General features: G+C 36.3%; 1 protein-coding gene across 3 annotated transcripts in view; it reads right to left on the bottom strand.

Annotated features, from left to right (window-relative positions):
* The window catches only part of timeout (circadian regulator timeout), a 1,048,389-nt gene that overhangs the window by 918,603 nt on the left and 110,778 nt on the right, over positions 1 to 19,008 (bottom strand). For all 3 annotated transcript variants that reach the window (XM_081749081.1, XM_081749078.1, XM_081749079.1), the window contains exon 16: positions 8,570 to 8,667. In XM_081749081.1, the coding sequence (XP_081605207.1) occupies positions 8,570 to 8,667 (98 nt within the window). The remainder of the gene's footprint in view (positions 1 to 8,569; positions 8,668 to 19,008) is intronic.

Below are 19,008 nucleotides of genomic sequence, written 5' to 3'. Positions count from 1 at the left end.
TTTATTGTGACGATTTGATTATTCACACAGATTCTATAGAAAAGCATAAAGAAATTTTAGAAAAAGTACTTAAACGTCTTCGTGAATGGGGGATTACTATCAGTCCTCATAAAGCAAAAATTTTGAAATCAAAAATTAAAATCTTAGGATATGAATTTAGTAATGGGGAAATGAAAATAGATGAAGATAGAGTCAAGGTAATTAGAGATTTACCTAAACCAAAGAACAAGCGTGCTTTAAATAAGATGTTAGGATTTTTGAATTACTATCTCAGATTTCTTAAAGATTATGCTGATTTGTTGACTCCATTAAATGCAATGAGGTCTCCCTCAGTTCCATTTGTCTGGGGAAAGGAGGAGGATGAACTTTTAGAGAAAATTAAGGAAGCTATCATAAATCACGTGATTCTTAGAGTTCCAGATATGGATGCTCCCTTTGTAATTCATGTCGATGCTTCGACTAAAAATTATGGGGCCATATTAAGTCAATATGATGGAGAAGGTAAATTAAGACCTGTTTATTTTCTTAGTAAACGTATACCCCCATCAGACTGGTCCAAGAGCATTTTTGAACTAGAATTGAGAAGTTTAGTTCACGCTCTTGATAAATTCGATATGTATTTACATAAAAGGTTCACGGTCTATTGTGACAATTCAGCTTTGACGTGGATTTTGCGAAATCATAAGCGTCAAAAGAAATATGGTTCCCTTATAGAAAAAGTTAGTAAATATCAGTTTGATATAGTTTATTTGCGTAGTGGACACAATAATTTAGCGGATTATATTTCTCGCATGAATAATTATATCGATTTTACCCCTCCTTCGAAGGACATTATGGAAATTGAGAAAGTAGATGGGAAGGATGTACATTTAAATTTTGTAAATTTTTGGAGAAATCCATTTTTCCATAGACCTTTGAGTGAGCATCAGCGAGAGGATCCATCTTTGGGTACTATTATCCAAGAAATTGAGAGTGGTAAGAATAAACATCCTTATTTGATTAAAGATGGTGTATTGTTAAAGAAAACTAAGGGAAAACAATATGGTGGCTTAAGAGCTGTTATTCCTGAATCACTTAAATATAGCATTATTAAATATCATCACGAAGACCCTGTGGGTGGTGGCCACAGTGGTTCGCAACGTACGATTGCTAAGATAGCTAGTAGATATACTTGTAAAGATTTATTTCCAAGTATTCGAGAGTTTATACAAAAATGTCAAATTTGTCAATTTTGTAAAGACAGGAATACCACTCAATATGGTACTTACTACTCACATAAAGAAAGATATCCGAACAACTCCGTATATTTAGATGTAATGGGTCCCTGGCCTGTTAGTAATGGTTTTAAATATGTTTTGGTATTAACAGATGGTTATTCACGATTTGTAATTATCGAACCTCTTAGAAATTTAAATGCAAAATCTATCTGTTTAAAATTAGATAAGATATTCTACTCTTACGGATATCCAAATAAAATTATATGTGACAATGCAAGTTATTTTCAAAGCGAATATTTCAAGAGTTACTTATTTAGTCTAGGCATTAAACGTATTCATACGTCTCCTTACTCCATGTCCAGTAATTTGACGGAGCGTCAAAATAAAAACATAAAACAAATAATAAAATGTTATGTACATAAAAACCAAACTCAATGGACAAAGTATATATATCAGGTGCAATATACTTTAAACACTAGTGAGAATAGTGAAACGAGGAAGACAGCGAGTGAATTATTTTTAGGACGCAAAATGTTTAATCCTTTGGACATTAATTGGATTTTAGACTTAGGAATTCTTGAAACTTCGCAAAATAAAGAAGAATTAAATGAAATTATTGTAGAAAACATTGAAAAGGCCTGGAAAAGAAAAGAGAAGATTTATTCAAAGAAACATAGGGACATAGATTTGCCAGTAGGGGAGAAAGTACTTGTAAAGAGAATAATGAAGGCTTCTCTTGAAAAGAGGTTTCAACCAAAGTTAAGCAGTCAGTACCATGGCCCATTTGAAATTCTTTCTTACCCAACAAGGAACACCGTCTGGTTACAGTTAGTAGCGGATAAGAATATTAAGATCAAAAGGCATGTTAGTTTCATTAAGAAATATTATCCTAGCAATACTAATAACTCTAACATTTCTTGCAATTTTAGTAATATTAACTATCGAAGACAGCTTGATAATTTTGGTTCTGAAAATTGTAACGCTAATAATAGCTGTGAAATAAATAGTAACAACAATAATAGTAATCACTCTGACTTTGTAACATAAAAATTTTAAAGAAAGAATTTGTCATAATTATTGTGTTAAACTTATAAATGTAATCTTGTTGTGTTTGTTGTATACTGTGCTTGTTGTTCAATTCTGCAGGTTCAGAATTGGCAAGGTCATGCCATGGCTGTGAACGTCCTTGTGTACGTCGAGACCCTCGTCATGTCAAACCCTTTCATTCCTGTCTGACGCCCGACCTGAGCCATAAGGTGGATGGAAAAGCTCTGTATGCGCAACATACTGGTTATTTGTCATCTCTTCAGTAATGGATGGACACTTGTCATCTGAATTCATCAAATGGAAAATGGAGCTCCTGTTGACATCTACTTGTGAAAGACGTTGGTGAATTTCGTGGTGAGTTTGTTCCAATTCTTCTGCATGCAGTGATTAAGATAAACAATATTTTTTTTTTCTTTTCGAAATTTCTATAACCAGTTTATAAAAAAAAAACTTGACCGTGGGGGAATTTTATATGTAACATTTCTCCAAGAAAAAAAAAAGACTTAGTCTGGACACTGAAACAGCTGATTAGTTACTTCCGCATACAGTTAGCAACTATGATCTATGTTAGTAGGTCAGGTTCAATGAACATTGTGCTTCGTTTGTTCATCGAGAGTTAACAGCGCCACCTATGAACTGTGGTTGAAATGTCAACCCGCGATTAGCGTCAGAACAGAAGAAAAGGTAATCGTCGACGGATCTAAAATTACATTTCGGATATAAGAATACAAATTAGAAATCGTAATGGGTTTGTTAAATGGAATTAGAAGAAAATTTTGTGAATAGTGTTGGATATTAATTTAAGATCCGCTTGTGAAGTGGTGTGAAAGTAAAGCCTGAAATGTGAATAATTATATAATCATATTGTAAGTGTGTTTGATTGGCATGTTCAACGGAACCGTAAGTATGTTCTAAATTCTATCCTTTTTTATTTTTGCGCCATTGTGGACCGATTAATACTTCGATTCCGGGGGATATGTTCATCGAATCACACGTAACTATTTCTTTAGTTATATTGAAATTAACCTATAAATTACTTGAAACATTTTTGGATTTAATATTGAAAGCTTTAAAATATTATTTGGACAGAAATAATTCATGGGCGTTAAATTGTGGAATTGTTCACACCGCTATCAAAAGAATTGAAAGGGGAAGATTTCAATTTAAGTGTTGTTTGTTAAGTGTTAAAAATATATATTTAGTTGTTGCTATTATTCTAGTTGTTACATATATTGGAAATAAATTGTTAATTATATTGAAATTTGCTGAATACTTTTTGCTCACTAAATCATTTGCCTTCAGTTCCGCATCAAAGGAGATTACATTAAACCCTTTCGAGAATAGCAGTGTACCCGTTATGGCGCATTACTGCTACACAGGGACACGAGACAAATATGATAATCACTCGGAATTGGAAGATTAAGATTAGGAATTAGACTTCTTGGCTTTCAGCATCTATGGCTATATTAGCCCGTCGTATGAGGCACGTATGAGGGATGAATTCCCTCAGTAATCACATCATCTGAGGAAAGGGAAGGAAGAAGTGGCCTGGGACCTGTATGTTAGGTACCATCCCGCCATTTGCCTGGTGTGCATAAGGAAAACCTCAATCAAGATGGCTGACCTAAAAATCTTTTACACTTTTTCGACCGAGTGTCGGAATTGGAAGAATAAGATTTAGAAATTATGCTCTACTGTAAGTACTTTCGCTGAAGCATTACGGCTAGAAGATTCCTCTCCACGTGAAGTAGATTTTGGCAGAATATGAAGTCAGCTTGCTGTTGTTAAACAGAGCTGTCCAGGATGAAGAATATATATCAATCACTTTCACCTCGATGCTCTGAAATCATATTTTGCTTTTCCCACTTTCAGGAAACAACATGAACACATACAAACAGCAGACTAGAAATTTGATGATGATAAAGGCAGTGTCAAAGGCAAGGCAAGGCAAGAGGCAAAACAACATATGTGTCAAAGTCGATGGTTTCACGGGTACACCACTCACAGATCTGCAGGGGGTGATCCGAAGTCTTGAGACAACTGTAATAAAACACAAATAAAATTCTGATATAGACATAATTCATTTTTATTTTTCAAAATACATTCTTCCTTGATCAATGCAATCGTTTGCGCGTTCCTCCAACTTCATGACCTGCAGAAAAACAGTTTACGGGATGTTGCGAAGTTTCTTTGTCACAGCCCTCTGAATGTCTCACTGGTAGAAAATGGCATCCTTCTTTTAAGACGAATTTCAACTTTGGGAAAAGGAACTAATCGACATAAGCAAAATCGATAGTTTCATATGATGGTTTCCGTTGTACTTTTGCCCGCTCTAACACTAAATTTAATTACCACACTCTGCTCATCCATGACGGTGATGACAAGGTGAAAACTCTTTACTTGCAAACCACGTCCGTGTTCACAGGCTAATAAACGAAAACGGTTGAAATCTAATCACTCGTTACAGAAAGCAATGGGTTATGTAATTCCAATGTCATCCGCTAGATGGCACACATAGTAACTTTTTTTAAAAATAACCGTTTCCTTTAGCCTAGCCGGCATAACCGTCGGAAGTAAAACTCAAAGATTTCATTTCATTAAAAAAACAAAGTCATATCAATACTTTTAGGTCGCCATGGGAAAGAAGCTTCGCAACATTCCAAAAGCTTCTTATCTACAGGCCATGAAGAAGTTGAAGGAATATGAAAACAAGTGCATCGATTAAAAAGAAATGTATTTTGAAGAATAAAAATAAATTATATCCATACCAGGATTTATCTGTTTTATTACAGTTGTCTCAACACTTTTGAGCCGCACCTTGTATGACTACTTATACACTGGCGACATTTCTCGACACTTTCTCTCTTCAGCTGCTGAGAGAGTAAAGGTGTGCTGTACACATCGGCCGACTCAAAATCACTGTAAGCAATCCCCACGAGGAATGTGTATCGTCTGCTGTAATATGAAGCTTCTGTTCACGTACGGTGAAGCTCCACACCTGCAAGTTTGCTGAGAGCTTAAAGTATAAAATTAACCAACCCTCATATTATTATTATTATTAATATTATTATTATTATTATTATTATTAAGTATTCTGCCTATTGGCAGGTCCTGGTACTAATCAGTTTTCTTTTCTTTCTTTCTTTCTTTCTTTTTTTTTCTAATTTTCAGTTTGGGCCTGGAAATATTTCTTCCACGTTTCTCGATTTTCAGCTTCCTCTTTCAACTTCCAATATTTTCTTCTAATTTTCAAATCACCGATCAGTTATGTTCTTCTTCCTATTCCTCGCTTTCCTTCCACCTTTCCTTCTATGGTGGTATGAAGAAGGACAATCTCTTCGCAAGATGTGTGCAATCCAGTTGGACTTTTTACGAAGGATGATAGTTAGAAGCATTCTCTTCTCTCCTATTCGTTTTAAAACGTCTTCGTTTGCTACTCTTTCTGTCCATTTTATCTTCTCCATCTTCCTCCAACACCACATATCGAAGCTCTCTAAATATTTCTTCTCTAACTTCCGTAATGTCCAGGTCTCTGAACCATAAAGTCCAATGCTCCATATATAGCACTTGACCGATTTCTTCCTTAGTCCAATCATTTTTCATAGTAATCTTTAGGTAACCCATCTCGCTGCCATCGACTGCCAGACAGCAATTAAAGAACGTATTTATAAAATATTCTTTTAGGAAGAACTCAACTTTCCAAAGAAAACACTAATATCAACGCCCACTTTTTAAACTATTGTGATCACCTACGCACACTAGCTCAAAACTTGGAGGTAACATACATAAATAAAACAAACTTACATGCAATTATTTGCACACGCTATTTACAATTTCACTTCACGTCATTTTTTATGTGTGATGATGTTTTACCGTGTTTTGCTAAACCAGAAACCACAGATTTCTGATGTTTTGCGTCTCTTAACAAAAATGTACCAGACTTTGCCTAAGTTAAAGTAATTTTACCAATACTATTATGCGTCTTATTAAATTTACGTTAATTTTCAGATTAAAACAAATCAACCAGTTTCCAATGAAAACCGAAACTGCGTCGTCAGCACCATAGGTGAGACTCCTGACCATTTAATTAAAAGAAACACCATTTATCTTGCATTATATCCTGTGCGCACAACTGGTGGTTTATCTCACACCATATCTCGAGAATAATTTTTAAGTTACTACCAACAAAGACCATTGCTGAGCTGACTCTTTTGTATCTCAATTTTAATAGCAATATAGATTACGACGTTGCTTGTGTAAACTTTCATCAAAGAAAAAGAAGAAGCTTAACATTTTAACTTCAGTTATGAAAAGACTACTCACAGGTAGCTTGCTCCCACGGTTCGAGGAAACATGTGATACTTTTCCCCTACGCCACAATCAAGTTTCATGCTCTAAACTTGTAGCTTTTCCCATCAACGAAAATCGTTTCCTTTTTTCTTTATTTTATTACTTTTAAATATTATTAAAACAGGTCAGCGATAACGATAACTGCTTTTTTTTTTTTTTTTTTTTTTTTTTTTTGTAGAGAAGTGGACCAAATAATAGACTCCTTTTGTTCTTTTTGGTTCTGTATATGCTTTACAACTGAAAACGATGGTGAGAGAGAAACACGTTTGAACACAGAAAACTAATCTGTTGATTTTAGCTAAGTGGTAGAGTATCCACGAGAAAATGGAGATCTTGTCGATTCACTTCTCTCTGGTGGTATCACTTTCAATTCATTGATTTTCGAATATTTTATCAAGACTTTCTTCCCAGATCGACTTCTCAAACTCAAATGATATCTACCTCATGAGTATTAGTTTATAGATGATGCACCACCAAAATGAATGCCAAGTTTATATCGAAGATTTATACCAAATATATGCATAATTTAGGTCGCAAGGAATTTTTTTTCTCTCAAAATCTTCAATTACTCCCTTTATTTTGATTTAAAAAAGAGTGAAAAAGAAAAACATACGTTCTCATAGGATCTCTTCTCACCACAAAATTCTCTAATTAAACCAAAGAGGCCGTGGTGGCTCAGTGTTAGTGTTCACTCTGATGCATGGGGTCCCGAGTTCAAACCCTGCTCCCGCCAAGTGAACTTTGTAGTGGACAAACACTGTGTGCGTGGGTTTCCTCGGGCTTCTCCCGTTTCCTCCCACTTTCTCCATTCCACCATTTCATCTATTTCCCATTCATCATCGTTTTCTTTAGCCTAGCCGTCATAACCATGGGACGTAAAACTCAAAAATTTCATTTCATTTCATTTCTAATTAAACCAAATTCAATATACAATCACAAACCCAACGTATAAATGTATTTTTCAATGGCGTTGGACGGTGATTCACTGTCGGTCTGCGAAATTATCACATACAATGGTTACAATTAGTAACGATTACTAAAACAATTTATTCATTCAATATACAGGGTGTAAGTTGACTTAATACGCGTAATAAACTCACCACACTACAACAAACATGATTCTCAACTGTCGATAAAAGAATAACGAATACACTGTTGCCAAGGTCGCAAACAATGTGACAACCCTATCGGTCAAATATATCATTTAGCATGAAATGTAATTTTATCATAACATGCCATTATTTGGGACAGGGGATAAACTGACTTTGCACCATTTTGTATACTGTTTTACAAGAAGATAATTTAAATAAAAATAAGATAAAACAATCTGACTTCTTTAATGGTTTTACACTCTAAAGTTTTTCCTTGTTTGCTCCGCCAGCGAATATCAAAAGGTTGAAAACCATAACTAAGTAAGAAGTGTCATTAAGAAACGACATCATTTGCGAAATGCAATCCACAGAACAAAGGATGAATATGACAGACTTTATATTACCATGTTTGCACGTATCATTCAGCATACGTTCCCAAGGTTCTTTGATTATTACTACAAGCACCACAGAGAGAGAACGCTTTCATGTATAAAACAGCAAACACACACCAAACAACTCATATTTGCTTTAAATGATGTTTTGACTAAGTTCAAAACCACCCTGGAGAACAGAACAATATAACGTTATGGCACAAACACATAAAGGGAGACTTAAAAAAAAGGGAAACAGTCATAGTACTAAGTACACACAAACACAACAACACAAAACCTGCACCAAACAGCAAATGAACGAACGAACGCAATGATGTTAGTAGTGCTCCGACCTCAAGCAATCCATTACGGAAAACCCACACACACACATACACAAGACAGTTTAGCTTCCTTCTTGTTTTTGCCCCCTCTCAAGGGAATCACTGCTCTAAGCACAACAACAAAACAAAACCCATACACAATGCACACTTACCTTGAATATCAGCAAGAAAGATATCCCGCATCGCCATAAACTCTTCTTCAGGGGCCATGAACGCACTTCCAAAAGAATCATTTTCTGGCCACACTTCCCTGGGAAACGAGAAAAGAAGAAAAAGTAGTCTAGGCAAACACACACATACATACATACATGCATAAATAAAGTTCTACTTCATCCTCTACGGCAGAAAAGCATGTGCTAAAGAATTTTAGATTACATTTTCTGACATTTATAGACATCCATACATAATATATCCATATGGTGTTTACTTCCGAACTGTCGTTTCTCCACAAAATATGGAGTGTCAGCCAGATAGAAGATATAAAGTAGAAAGAGTGATCGCTATGAAATATGCACAGTAGCAACTTCGATTTGAAAGTTTCCGTTGAAAAGGATTTCTTGCTTTTCCGAGAAACCAACAACATCACATACAGGGACAATTATATTAGAATCCATTGTGAACTATAAAAGATACAGGGTGTTCCGGGAATAAACCGACAAACTTCGCATTAGTATTCAGGACCTCAACACCAGAAAAAGGTGTATCTGCAACTTTGGTAGTAAACGCTTCATTACGGAAATGGAGCCAATCTAAGGTAATTAGTGGATTTGATCGGAGGATGGTTGCACTGAATAAAACAATGGACGAACTCTGCATGTGAGTACACAATCTTAATATAAGAAAAGATGATTTGCGACATGGTCGGAAACGCCTATTTACGGAGATAGGGCCAATTTAAGGTAACCACTCTACGACTAATTCTACTAATTACCTTAATTTGGCCCTATCTCTACAATTAGGTGTATCTGACCAAAGTAGCAGGTAACTTTTTTCTCGTATTAAGGTCCTACCAAACACGTATGCGAAGTTCGTCGGTTTATACGCGGAATACTCTGTATATGGAACACCCTGTATACAGGGTGATTTAGGAGGAATGTCACATAATGCGTGGGGTGATTCTACCTGTGAAAATAAACCGAAAAAATCATATGAACATGTGACTGATTTTCGATCGTTACGGAACTGGAACGGGTTGGACTACACACATCCATCAATGATTATGAAGATAAGTGTGAATATTACTTACTGAAATGCTGTGTAGGAGCTGTGGTGGACAGAATAATGGTGGGACAGATGATTGTTTCAGCCTACAAGAGATGTGTACGTTCTCCAACAGATGGCAGCACTATGATGTCACACCGAGGCAACAACTGCAAGCGTACCCAATGTGCAATCGTGGGTTGATCAGTGAGCAGTCGAGTGGCCGTGTGCGTGTTGTGCTTGAATGTTACACCGAATCGCTGCACTAGACAAGTATCCCAGTATCTGAATATTTTCTTAACGGTGGTTTGACCATGGCGGACGCCATTAACTGGCCTCCCAGATAACCCGACCTAACCCCACTAGACTTCTGTTTATGGGGCTGGTTAAAGGGGGATGTGTACGCTGCGAAGGTAAATACACGTGAAGAACTTGTTGCTCGCATCACCGACACTGTTGCTCGCAAAGATGATGTTCGACGTGCAACACTACACACCCTCCAACGCGTTGACAAGTGCATTGAGATGGGTGAAGGACATTTTGAACACCTCTTGTAGGATGGATCAGTCATATGTCCCACAATTATTCTGTCCACCACAGCGCCTACACAGCGTTTCGGGAAGTAATATTCACACTTGTCTTCATAATCATTCATGGATGTGTGTAGTCTTCAACCCGCTCCGGTTCCGTAACGATCGAAAATCGGAACGTGTTCATACGACTTTTTCGGTTTATTTTCACATGCAGAATCACCTCACAAATTATGTGACATTCTTCCTGAATCACTCTGTATGTAAAGGTCATACATACATTTAATGCAAAAGCCGACAAAACTATATCTAGTCCAATTCGTTCTTTTTTGTTAACTGTTTAGTCGTCCAATTTAACCACTTGCTTTTTATGTAGATATTAATTGATATTAATAAATTCGCATTAATCAGCTTACTTCATGGTTTATTAATAAATATGCACTGAAATATGACTATGTTGGCTACCACTGGTTCTACTGAAGAATCGTCAACTTACAGAAATAAGTATACTTTGAAGCAGGGCTGTGTTCACAAAGGCCAACTTGTGGGCTATGGCCCGAGATGTCAAGTTTTGAAGGCGGCAAATTTTCTATTATTACTTATATAAGATATATTATCTACATATTATAATTTCCATACCTAGTATTATTTTATTTACGTGTATTGAGTTGAGTTGATTTTGAGTTTAACGTCCCGTTCAGCAGCGAGGCTATATGAGACGTGGACCTACTGATTAACGTGGAATCCGAACCACATGAGCTCCCGCCGGGAATCGAACCCGGGACTCCCACGTCAAAGGCGCGTACGCTAACCGCTTAGCCACGGAGGAGCTCTTATTTACGCGTATTGTATATAGTTTTACTCTTTTCTCTACTTCCATTTAAATATTGATTATTCACTTCACTACGTCAAATGTTCTACATCGGTATTTATTGATACTGAGGGAGTGGCAATTATCAAGGCCCGGAGCGGAAAAATGTTAATTTGAAGCAAAACCCGATATATAAATAATAAACGTACATATAATCTAATATCTATATATTATAGGGATAATATTGTAACCACTTCTAATGCAGCAACTAATTATAATTTACGCATTAGTATTTTTTGTTATAAATCTGTAGTAAAAATTATAACCTCTAAACGACAATATTATATGTAATAAATATCTAAGTTTATCATGAATATACTAGGATTTAAATATTGCAATCTCAACATCCTTATCGCCTACAAAATGTACGAAGCATTCTTTGTTGTTTTCTCCTTTACTTATGCCAATAGACTCAGATAAAATAGTCAGTTCCTGTAAATATTAAAAACATCAATCTCCTCTAATTGCTTAAATAACAAATGACTATGTTGTGCAATTAGAAACAGCAACAGACTCTTCAACATGAATCCGGCCGCCATTTGTTATATTGTTCCTGAAGGAACAGGATCTGAGCACGTGGCGAAAAAGGATAACTCAATAAATCCATCTGTACTGGCTGTCAAACGTCTTGCAGTATAGAATATGAATGAAAAAAAGCTTAATGGCATTGGCTTATTCATTCAATCGCTTACTTTATATTCTGTTACTCTGTCTTTTCCTGTTTACGCAAAGTCAATACTGTTGATGATTCGCTTCCATCTTGCTCGGTCCCAATCATTATCCTCCATTAACCCCCTTTGATTCTAAGTCCGTAGTCACAGAATCTATCCATCTTCAATTTTGGTCTTCCTTTTCCTCTTTTCCCTTCTACTTCCATCTTCCCCAATCTCTCGTTGGTACAATTAAAATTTCTTCTCAGAACATGATCCTGTAAACATGAACTGTAAACTTTTCTCTTGTACATTTTCGACATCTCAGTCACTTTAACGTTGCCTCTTATTCTTTCGTTTCTGATATTTATATCACACTGTTTATCATATTACTTTAAACGAGCTCGTTCATGACTAAGTGGTTAGCGTACGCGACTTTGGTGTGACACACCTGGATTCGATTTTCGGACGGAGCTCATATGGGTTAGATCCCATATAAGCTCTAGGATCACGTCTCATATAGCCCCAAAAAATGCATGTGAGCTCCCTTGTGGCTATATGGATAGCGTACGTTGACTTTGGCGTGGAAGATCCGGATTTGGGAGTTCACATGTGGTTCGGAATCCACGTTAAGCTATAGTTTTACGTCTCACATAATCTTGCTGCTGACAGGGACGCTAAATTCAAATCTAACTAACGGAAATACCTGTTTCTTAGTTACCAACTGGAGCTCATGCTTTCTGTACGCATGTTCCCAGATTCGACTTCACATGAGGTCGTCACTGAGGAGGGTTCACTGAACTGAAATTTAGAATCTTTTTTCAAGCCTTCACGCTACACTTCATTTACCATCAGTAATAATAATAAAATTCTCTAACGTTACAGTCCCGAACTGTACTCTCCCAAACGGCTCTTCGTTGAGTGATGTGTGGTCAGCGTATCGATCTCAACGCTATTTTTACTGGATTTCTAGGCTTAACATAATGGTTTCAATTGAGTGGTGGGTAGTCAGCACACCGGCCCCAACGCGATTGTTATTGGATTTCTAGCTCTACCAGACGGACTTGGAAATGTGCCCTCCTTGGAAATTACAGATGTCGCCCATTTTACACCATCACCATCCGCTCAGTTTATTGTACACCGACGTGCTACTCTTCCTTATGTAGTATGGACTTGCCCTAGCATACCGCCACCAACAGCGTGACGGTTGTCACCCCAGACATCTTTCGTGTTTCCAACTCCAGATCTTCCAATGCTAATATATATATATATATATATCAGGGTTTGCGCAAGTGGGCCCAACCCGAAAAAACCTACTTTAAAACCCACCTGGGTTTTTTGAGCTTTTTGTCAGTATATTATTAGTACAACTAATGTGATCATATTGAAAGCTATTTTTATCAGATTCTGGATTTTCCTTGGGCGTATTTGATGCGTGTACGTTAAGGTATACAACAACATTCAACATAAGGCCTTTATAAAGTTCTGAATGCGCTGAATGAATAAAACACTTAGCTTGAGATAATTATAGAACAAATTAATGTGTGGATTATGCTTATTGTCTAATTGAAGTGAAATATGCGATTTTATATTTTAGAAAATACTTTCCGTGAATAGTGTGCTCGGCGACGCCGAGGGACATTTTCCCCTCACACGTTTGACGGGTTATTTTTACCTGAGTTCCAGTATTTATTTTTAGGTACTAAAGTTGTGTATTCATTATTCGATTAAAAAAGAACCAATAAAGCTTTTTACTTTGGGTTTCTTTTGTGTTTTCAAGACTAGAGGCATTGTAGAACATGTTACGTATTGTTTCACGCCTTTTTGCGTCGAGACATAGGACACGATGACATCATAACTTTAAAAAAATATTTTTTTTTGTTAGACCTATTTTTATTATTTTTTGGTAGGCTTACTTTTGCACCTAGAAGATGGAAGTTTTGCACAAACATTCAGTCTACCGAGTAGTATTTATCAGATTTTTTCAGATCTCTGCGTTAACACAGGGGGGTCCAGAGGAGCAAAAAGGTTAAGGAAATGGATTTTTTTTTTACCAAAAAAATTTCTTTTTTCGCGATTTTCACGCCTCAGATACATGAGACATGTGAATGGTACCGTTTGAAAGGCTGTTCTATTCTGAAGAGAATGACGGACGAACCATGATCCAAGGATAAATAAGAATGTCTCATGAAATTTTTACCTGAGATCCTGTTTTGCACGGGAATCTGGAGTATTGTGAGGTATTTTATTTTTTGGCGGGCTTACTTTTGCACCTAGAAGATCGAAATTTTGCACATTCAGAACACCGAGTAGTATTTATCAGATTTTTTCAGATCTCTGTGTTAACACGGAAGGGTTCAGAGGGGCAAAAAGGTAAAGAAAAGGGATATTTTAACCAAAAAATCCTTTTTCTCGCAATATTTCCTGCCTCAAGTACATAATGGAGACACATGAATGGTACCGTTTGAAAGGCTATTCTATTCTGAAGAGAATGAGGTCCAAAACATGACCCTAGGATAAATACGGATATCCCAGAATTTTTTTTACCTGAGATCAGAGCTTTTTTGCGGTAATCTGGAGCATTTTGGGGATCATTGGTAAATATTTTTTTTCGCCATTATTATTCAAGATAAAAGCTTGACATTTGGTACACCCCTTAGTATTTTCAGTCGATTTTCAGATGTATGTTAACACAGGGTGATCCAGAGGGGTTCAAAATTAAAAAAAAAAAAAAAAAAAAATCAGAGAAAAATCTCTATTTCTCTCAGAATTTCCCGCCTCAGGGACATGATATGGAAATGTGAATGGTACCGTTCAAAAGGTTGCTCTATTGCAAAAAAAAGACCCTACGATAAATAGGAATGATCCTGTAGTCGCTTGACTGAGTCTATAATTAACTAAATAAAAGCCATAAAAGCCGGAAATTAAAAGGGTTAACACGTTCGCTGCTGAGGACACCCATCGGCGTCCAGTACTGAATTTGGCATATGCGCCGGACGCCTCTGGGCGGTTGTCCCTGTAGCTGATTCACTTTACCACCAGCGCTAGTGCAGGTATTGACGGGAAAGTGAATCAACTGCAGGGACAAGGCAGGGACATGCGCCGAACGGCGTCCGGCGCATATGCCAAATTCAGTACTGGACGCCGATGGGCGTCCTCAGCAGCGAACGTGTTAAGGGAATGGGTGCCGGTACTACCAGTAAATATGTAAATACATTAGTAAAACTATTAGCATTATTTCTTACCTTTGATGGTACAACAAAGTATTGGAAGTGAACTTCAACAGTAAAACCACTTATTTTATGCTGGAAAATATTTATTTCATATAAGATATCTGGAAACATTTATTTCATAAAACATGAATTGTATCTTTGTTTTAAATTAATATATTTGGTATACATATTTGGCGAACGTCACTGAGGCTCCTGGAATATCTCGATCTACATTTATTCGTTTCTCTGCCTCTACCACACACACATTACAGAGTACAACTTTCTGTCTTTTAAGTTTATATTTTCATGGTACAAGCATAAGAAACTCTAAACTTCCTGTATAGATTTTAGCGGCGTACCAACGTAAAATTTCAAAATAGCGGGTATCCATGCTACAAAGCGCAATTTTCGGTCTTTTAGGTTTAAATTTTCAAAGTGAAAGCAGGAAGTCACTAAATTAGCTGTTTATATTTTGGAGGCGATCCAACGTAAAATTTCAGATGTTGGCCGTTTTTCAAAATAGTGGGTATCTTTTCTGCAATGTAAAACTTCAAAATGGCGGCCATTTTTTCAAAACTTGACAATGACAATCTTGAAATATAAATCACATTTTAACACTTTTACCCCAAAGACATTGAAATATTTTAAAAAGAGAAACAATTAAACCCGAAAATATCCGAAAAAATCCGTATGGGCCCAGGTGGGTTGGGCTTTTTTTTTTTAAAAAAAAATGGATTTTCTCAAATCCTGACTCAAATAAAACCCAAAATCAACTCAACTCAACTCAATTCCGAATTCAGAAATCGTATATAGATACTTCATAACTAGAATTTCGAATTTTGAATATATATATATATATTAACTGATTGGGTGGTGGAATTTAAGTTTAGCGTCTCGTTCAGCTGCAAGGCTACATGCGATGTGGACCTACCGCTTAACGTGGAATCCGAACCACATGGTCTCCCCCCGAGAAAGAAACTCGGGTATCCCACGCCAAAGGCGCGCATGCTAACCACATAGCCACGAGAAGCTCTATAAATATAATAGTAATAGTGTGAAAACATATGTCTCTGAGTAATGTTAATGTCCTGGAATACAATCCATTCTGCTTATTAGTTGTAGGTTGATTTTGGTTGTAGAAACAAAAGAGGAAAAAGGACAATTTCTTGTAATAAACGCAAACGTCACAGTTCGTCACACCAATTCCTAATAGTAAACAGTCACCTTAATAGATGTCGCTACGTGCGCTATCCTTGTCTACCTGTCGATAATAGACGTCACTACCTAAGGGATTACTGTGTATAAGTTAAGTCCTTGAATAACTGCATAAAAAAATATGGTTTGCAGTTTAGAATAGTTGTTGAACAAACTTTAGAAAAATGTTCAATGTAAGAATTATAACTTTTAACCCTTTGACTAATAACGGGATACATGTGTCCAATTCGAATAATTCAAGCATCGTTGGAAATTTGTTAAAAAAGAAAAAGTTCTCCCATCGGGTCAAATGTGACCAGGAGACTGTGTTTAGTTTCCAAACTGTGTACAGATGTCAGGAATATCCAGGATTTGCCCAAGTGGGCCCAGCCCGAAAGAACCCGGTGGGTTTTTCGGGTTGAACCCACCTGAGAAAACCCACTTTAAAATCCACCTGGGTTTTTGAGCTTTTTGTTAGTGTATTATTGGTACAACTAAAGTGATCACATTGAAAGCGATTTTTATCAGATTTTAGACTTTCCTTGGGAGAATCAGGTGCTTTCACGTTAAGATATACAATAACATTCAACGTAAGACCTTTATCAAGTTCTGAATGCACTGAATGAATTTAAAAAAGAAAAACCCTGAGCTAGTTATAGAACAAATTAATGTATGGGTTGTGCTTATAGCCTATTCGAAGTAAAATATGCAATTTTGTACTTTAGAAAATACTTTCCGTAAATAGTGTGCTCGTGGGCTTGGCGACACCGAGGGAAGTTATCACTCATACGTTTGACGGGTTTAAGGACATAGATACCGGTACTAATAGTAAATATATACATACATTAGTAAAACTATTAGTATTATTTCTTACCTTTGATGTAAAACACAAGTATTCTTCAGTAAAATTTGGTTTTCCAACAACAGTTTAGTTCAGTCATTTGTTGCTACTCTCCAAATAAGCATTCTGTAGACTCAACACCAGCAATAGCGTAAAAATTCTTCTTAAATTTAAGAAGCTTAATGCTCGGAGTTCCGAAGACTGTGTAACGCTTACTATTTCAAGTGCTGAATTCAAATTTCCGTACTAGTTACTAGTGGAAGTTTCGATGTTCAGTAAAGAAACCTGTATTTTCGGAAAAAAATTGCCTTGTGAAAGAAGCGCTCGGGAAATTCCCGCAATTGAACGCAGAAGCATCGGAAATGAATACTTCAACAATAAAACTATTTATTTTGCGCTGGAAGATATTTACTTTCATTTAAAACATTTTGAAACAATTACTTTGTAAAATATGAATTATATTTTTGTTAATTGTTTTAAATTAATTTTCAGGAAAGAACCGTCTTGCAACAAGTGCTCGGCAAATTCCCATAATTGAACGCACAAATTATCGGAAGTAAACTGCAACAGTAAAGCCATTTATTTTACGCTGGAAGATGTTTATTTCATACAAGGCATTTTGAAATATTTATTTATTTCATACAATATGAATTGTATCTGTTTTAAATTAATACACCCCTTTTGGTATTCATATTTGGGGAACGTCAGTCAAGCTTCTGGATGACTTGATCTACATTTGTTCGTTTGTCTGCCGAGCTCCTTCATGGCTAAGCGGTTAGCATACGCGTCTTCGGCGTGGGCGACCCGGGTTCGATTCCCGGCGGGAGCTCATGTGGTTCGGATTACACGTTAATCAGTAGGTTCCGTCTCATATAGCCTCGCTGCAAAAAGGAACGTTAAACACAAAATCAACTCAACTCGTTTGTCTGTCTCTGCCACACACATTACAGGATGCAACTATCGGTCTTTTAAGTTAAAATTTTCAGTGTACAATCACGAGACACACTAAATTTCCTGAATAGATTTTGGCGGCATTTTTTTTTTTTTTAAATAGCAAGTATCCACGCTATAAAGCGCAATTTTCAGTCTTTTTAAGTTGAAATTTTGACGGTAGAAGCACGAGATGCGTTAAATTTGCTCTATAGATTTTCTCGACGATCCAATGTAAAATTTCAAAATGGCGGCCATTTTTCCAAAACAGCAGTGAATAGAAAATTGTTGCAAGTTGTGACAACGACAATCTTGAAATGTAAATCACATTTTAACACTTTTACCTCAAAGACATTGAAATATTTCGAAAAAAAAAAAACGATTAAACCCGAAAAACTCATATGGGCTCAGGTGGGTTGGGCTTTTTCAAAAAAAGCCCGGGTTTTTTCAAACCCTGGGAATATCCCACTTAAAGGAGTCGTACATAAAAAGAATGTTCACATTTAAAAAAACGGTAGTCAAAGGATTAATGAAAGGATCATGATTTTAGCCTATAGTGTACAGTGGACAGAAGGATTTGATGAACTGATGATAATAACATCACCACTACATTATGATGATGCAATTCTTATTACGTTTTGGAAACTAGTGTCTTTGTCAGACTGTTCTTTCTTTACAAAAGGGAGGAAACTTTATAAGTTTATTATTATTATTATTATTATTATTATTATTATTATTATTATTATTATTATTTCTTTTGCTATAAGCCTTAAACAGTGAGACTTACATGACGGAGATATTGCACATGGGAGCCTCTACAGAGTGTCTACAAAGTCAAATGACCATTTTCCATTTACACAAACTTCACTAACATAAGAACAAACATACCGAACGGAATATTCGCTATCAACATGAATTAGTACTTTTAACAAGGTTGCCTCATAACTGTAACTTTAACTCACACATGCAGACATATTTACTTTAAGGAATGAGTAAATTTCAACTTGATGGTCTTGAACCTCTACCTATGTTTTCTAGCGCTGTTCAGTGGCTTAAGTCATTATTTGGCCATAGCTTGAGTGTTTCGAGCCGAAGAATAGCGCTGGAAAACATGCATCGAGTTACAAGGTCTTACGTTGAAATTTATTGATTTTTTTAAAGTG

Source organism: Thermobia domestica, chromosome 2, assembly GCF_964235325.1.
Source record: "Thermobia domestica chromosome 2, izTheDome1.hap1.1, whole genome shotgun sequence".
NCBI classification, from domain to species: domain Eukaryota; kingdom Metazoa; phylum Arthropoda; class Insecta; order Zygentoma; family Lepismatidae; genus Thermobia; species Thermobia domestica.
Note: the sequence above shows the minus strand (reverse complement) of the source record. Positions and strands in the feature narration are given on the sequence as shown.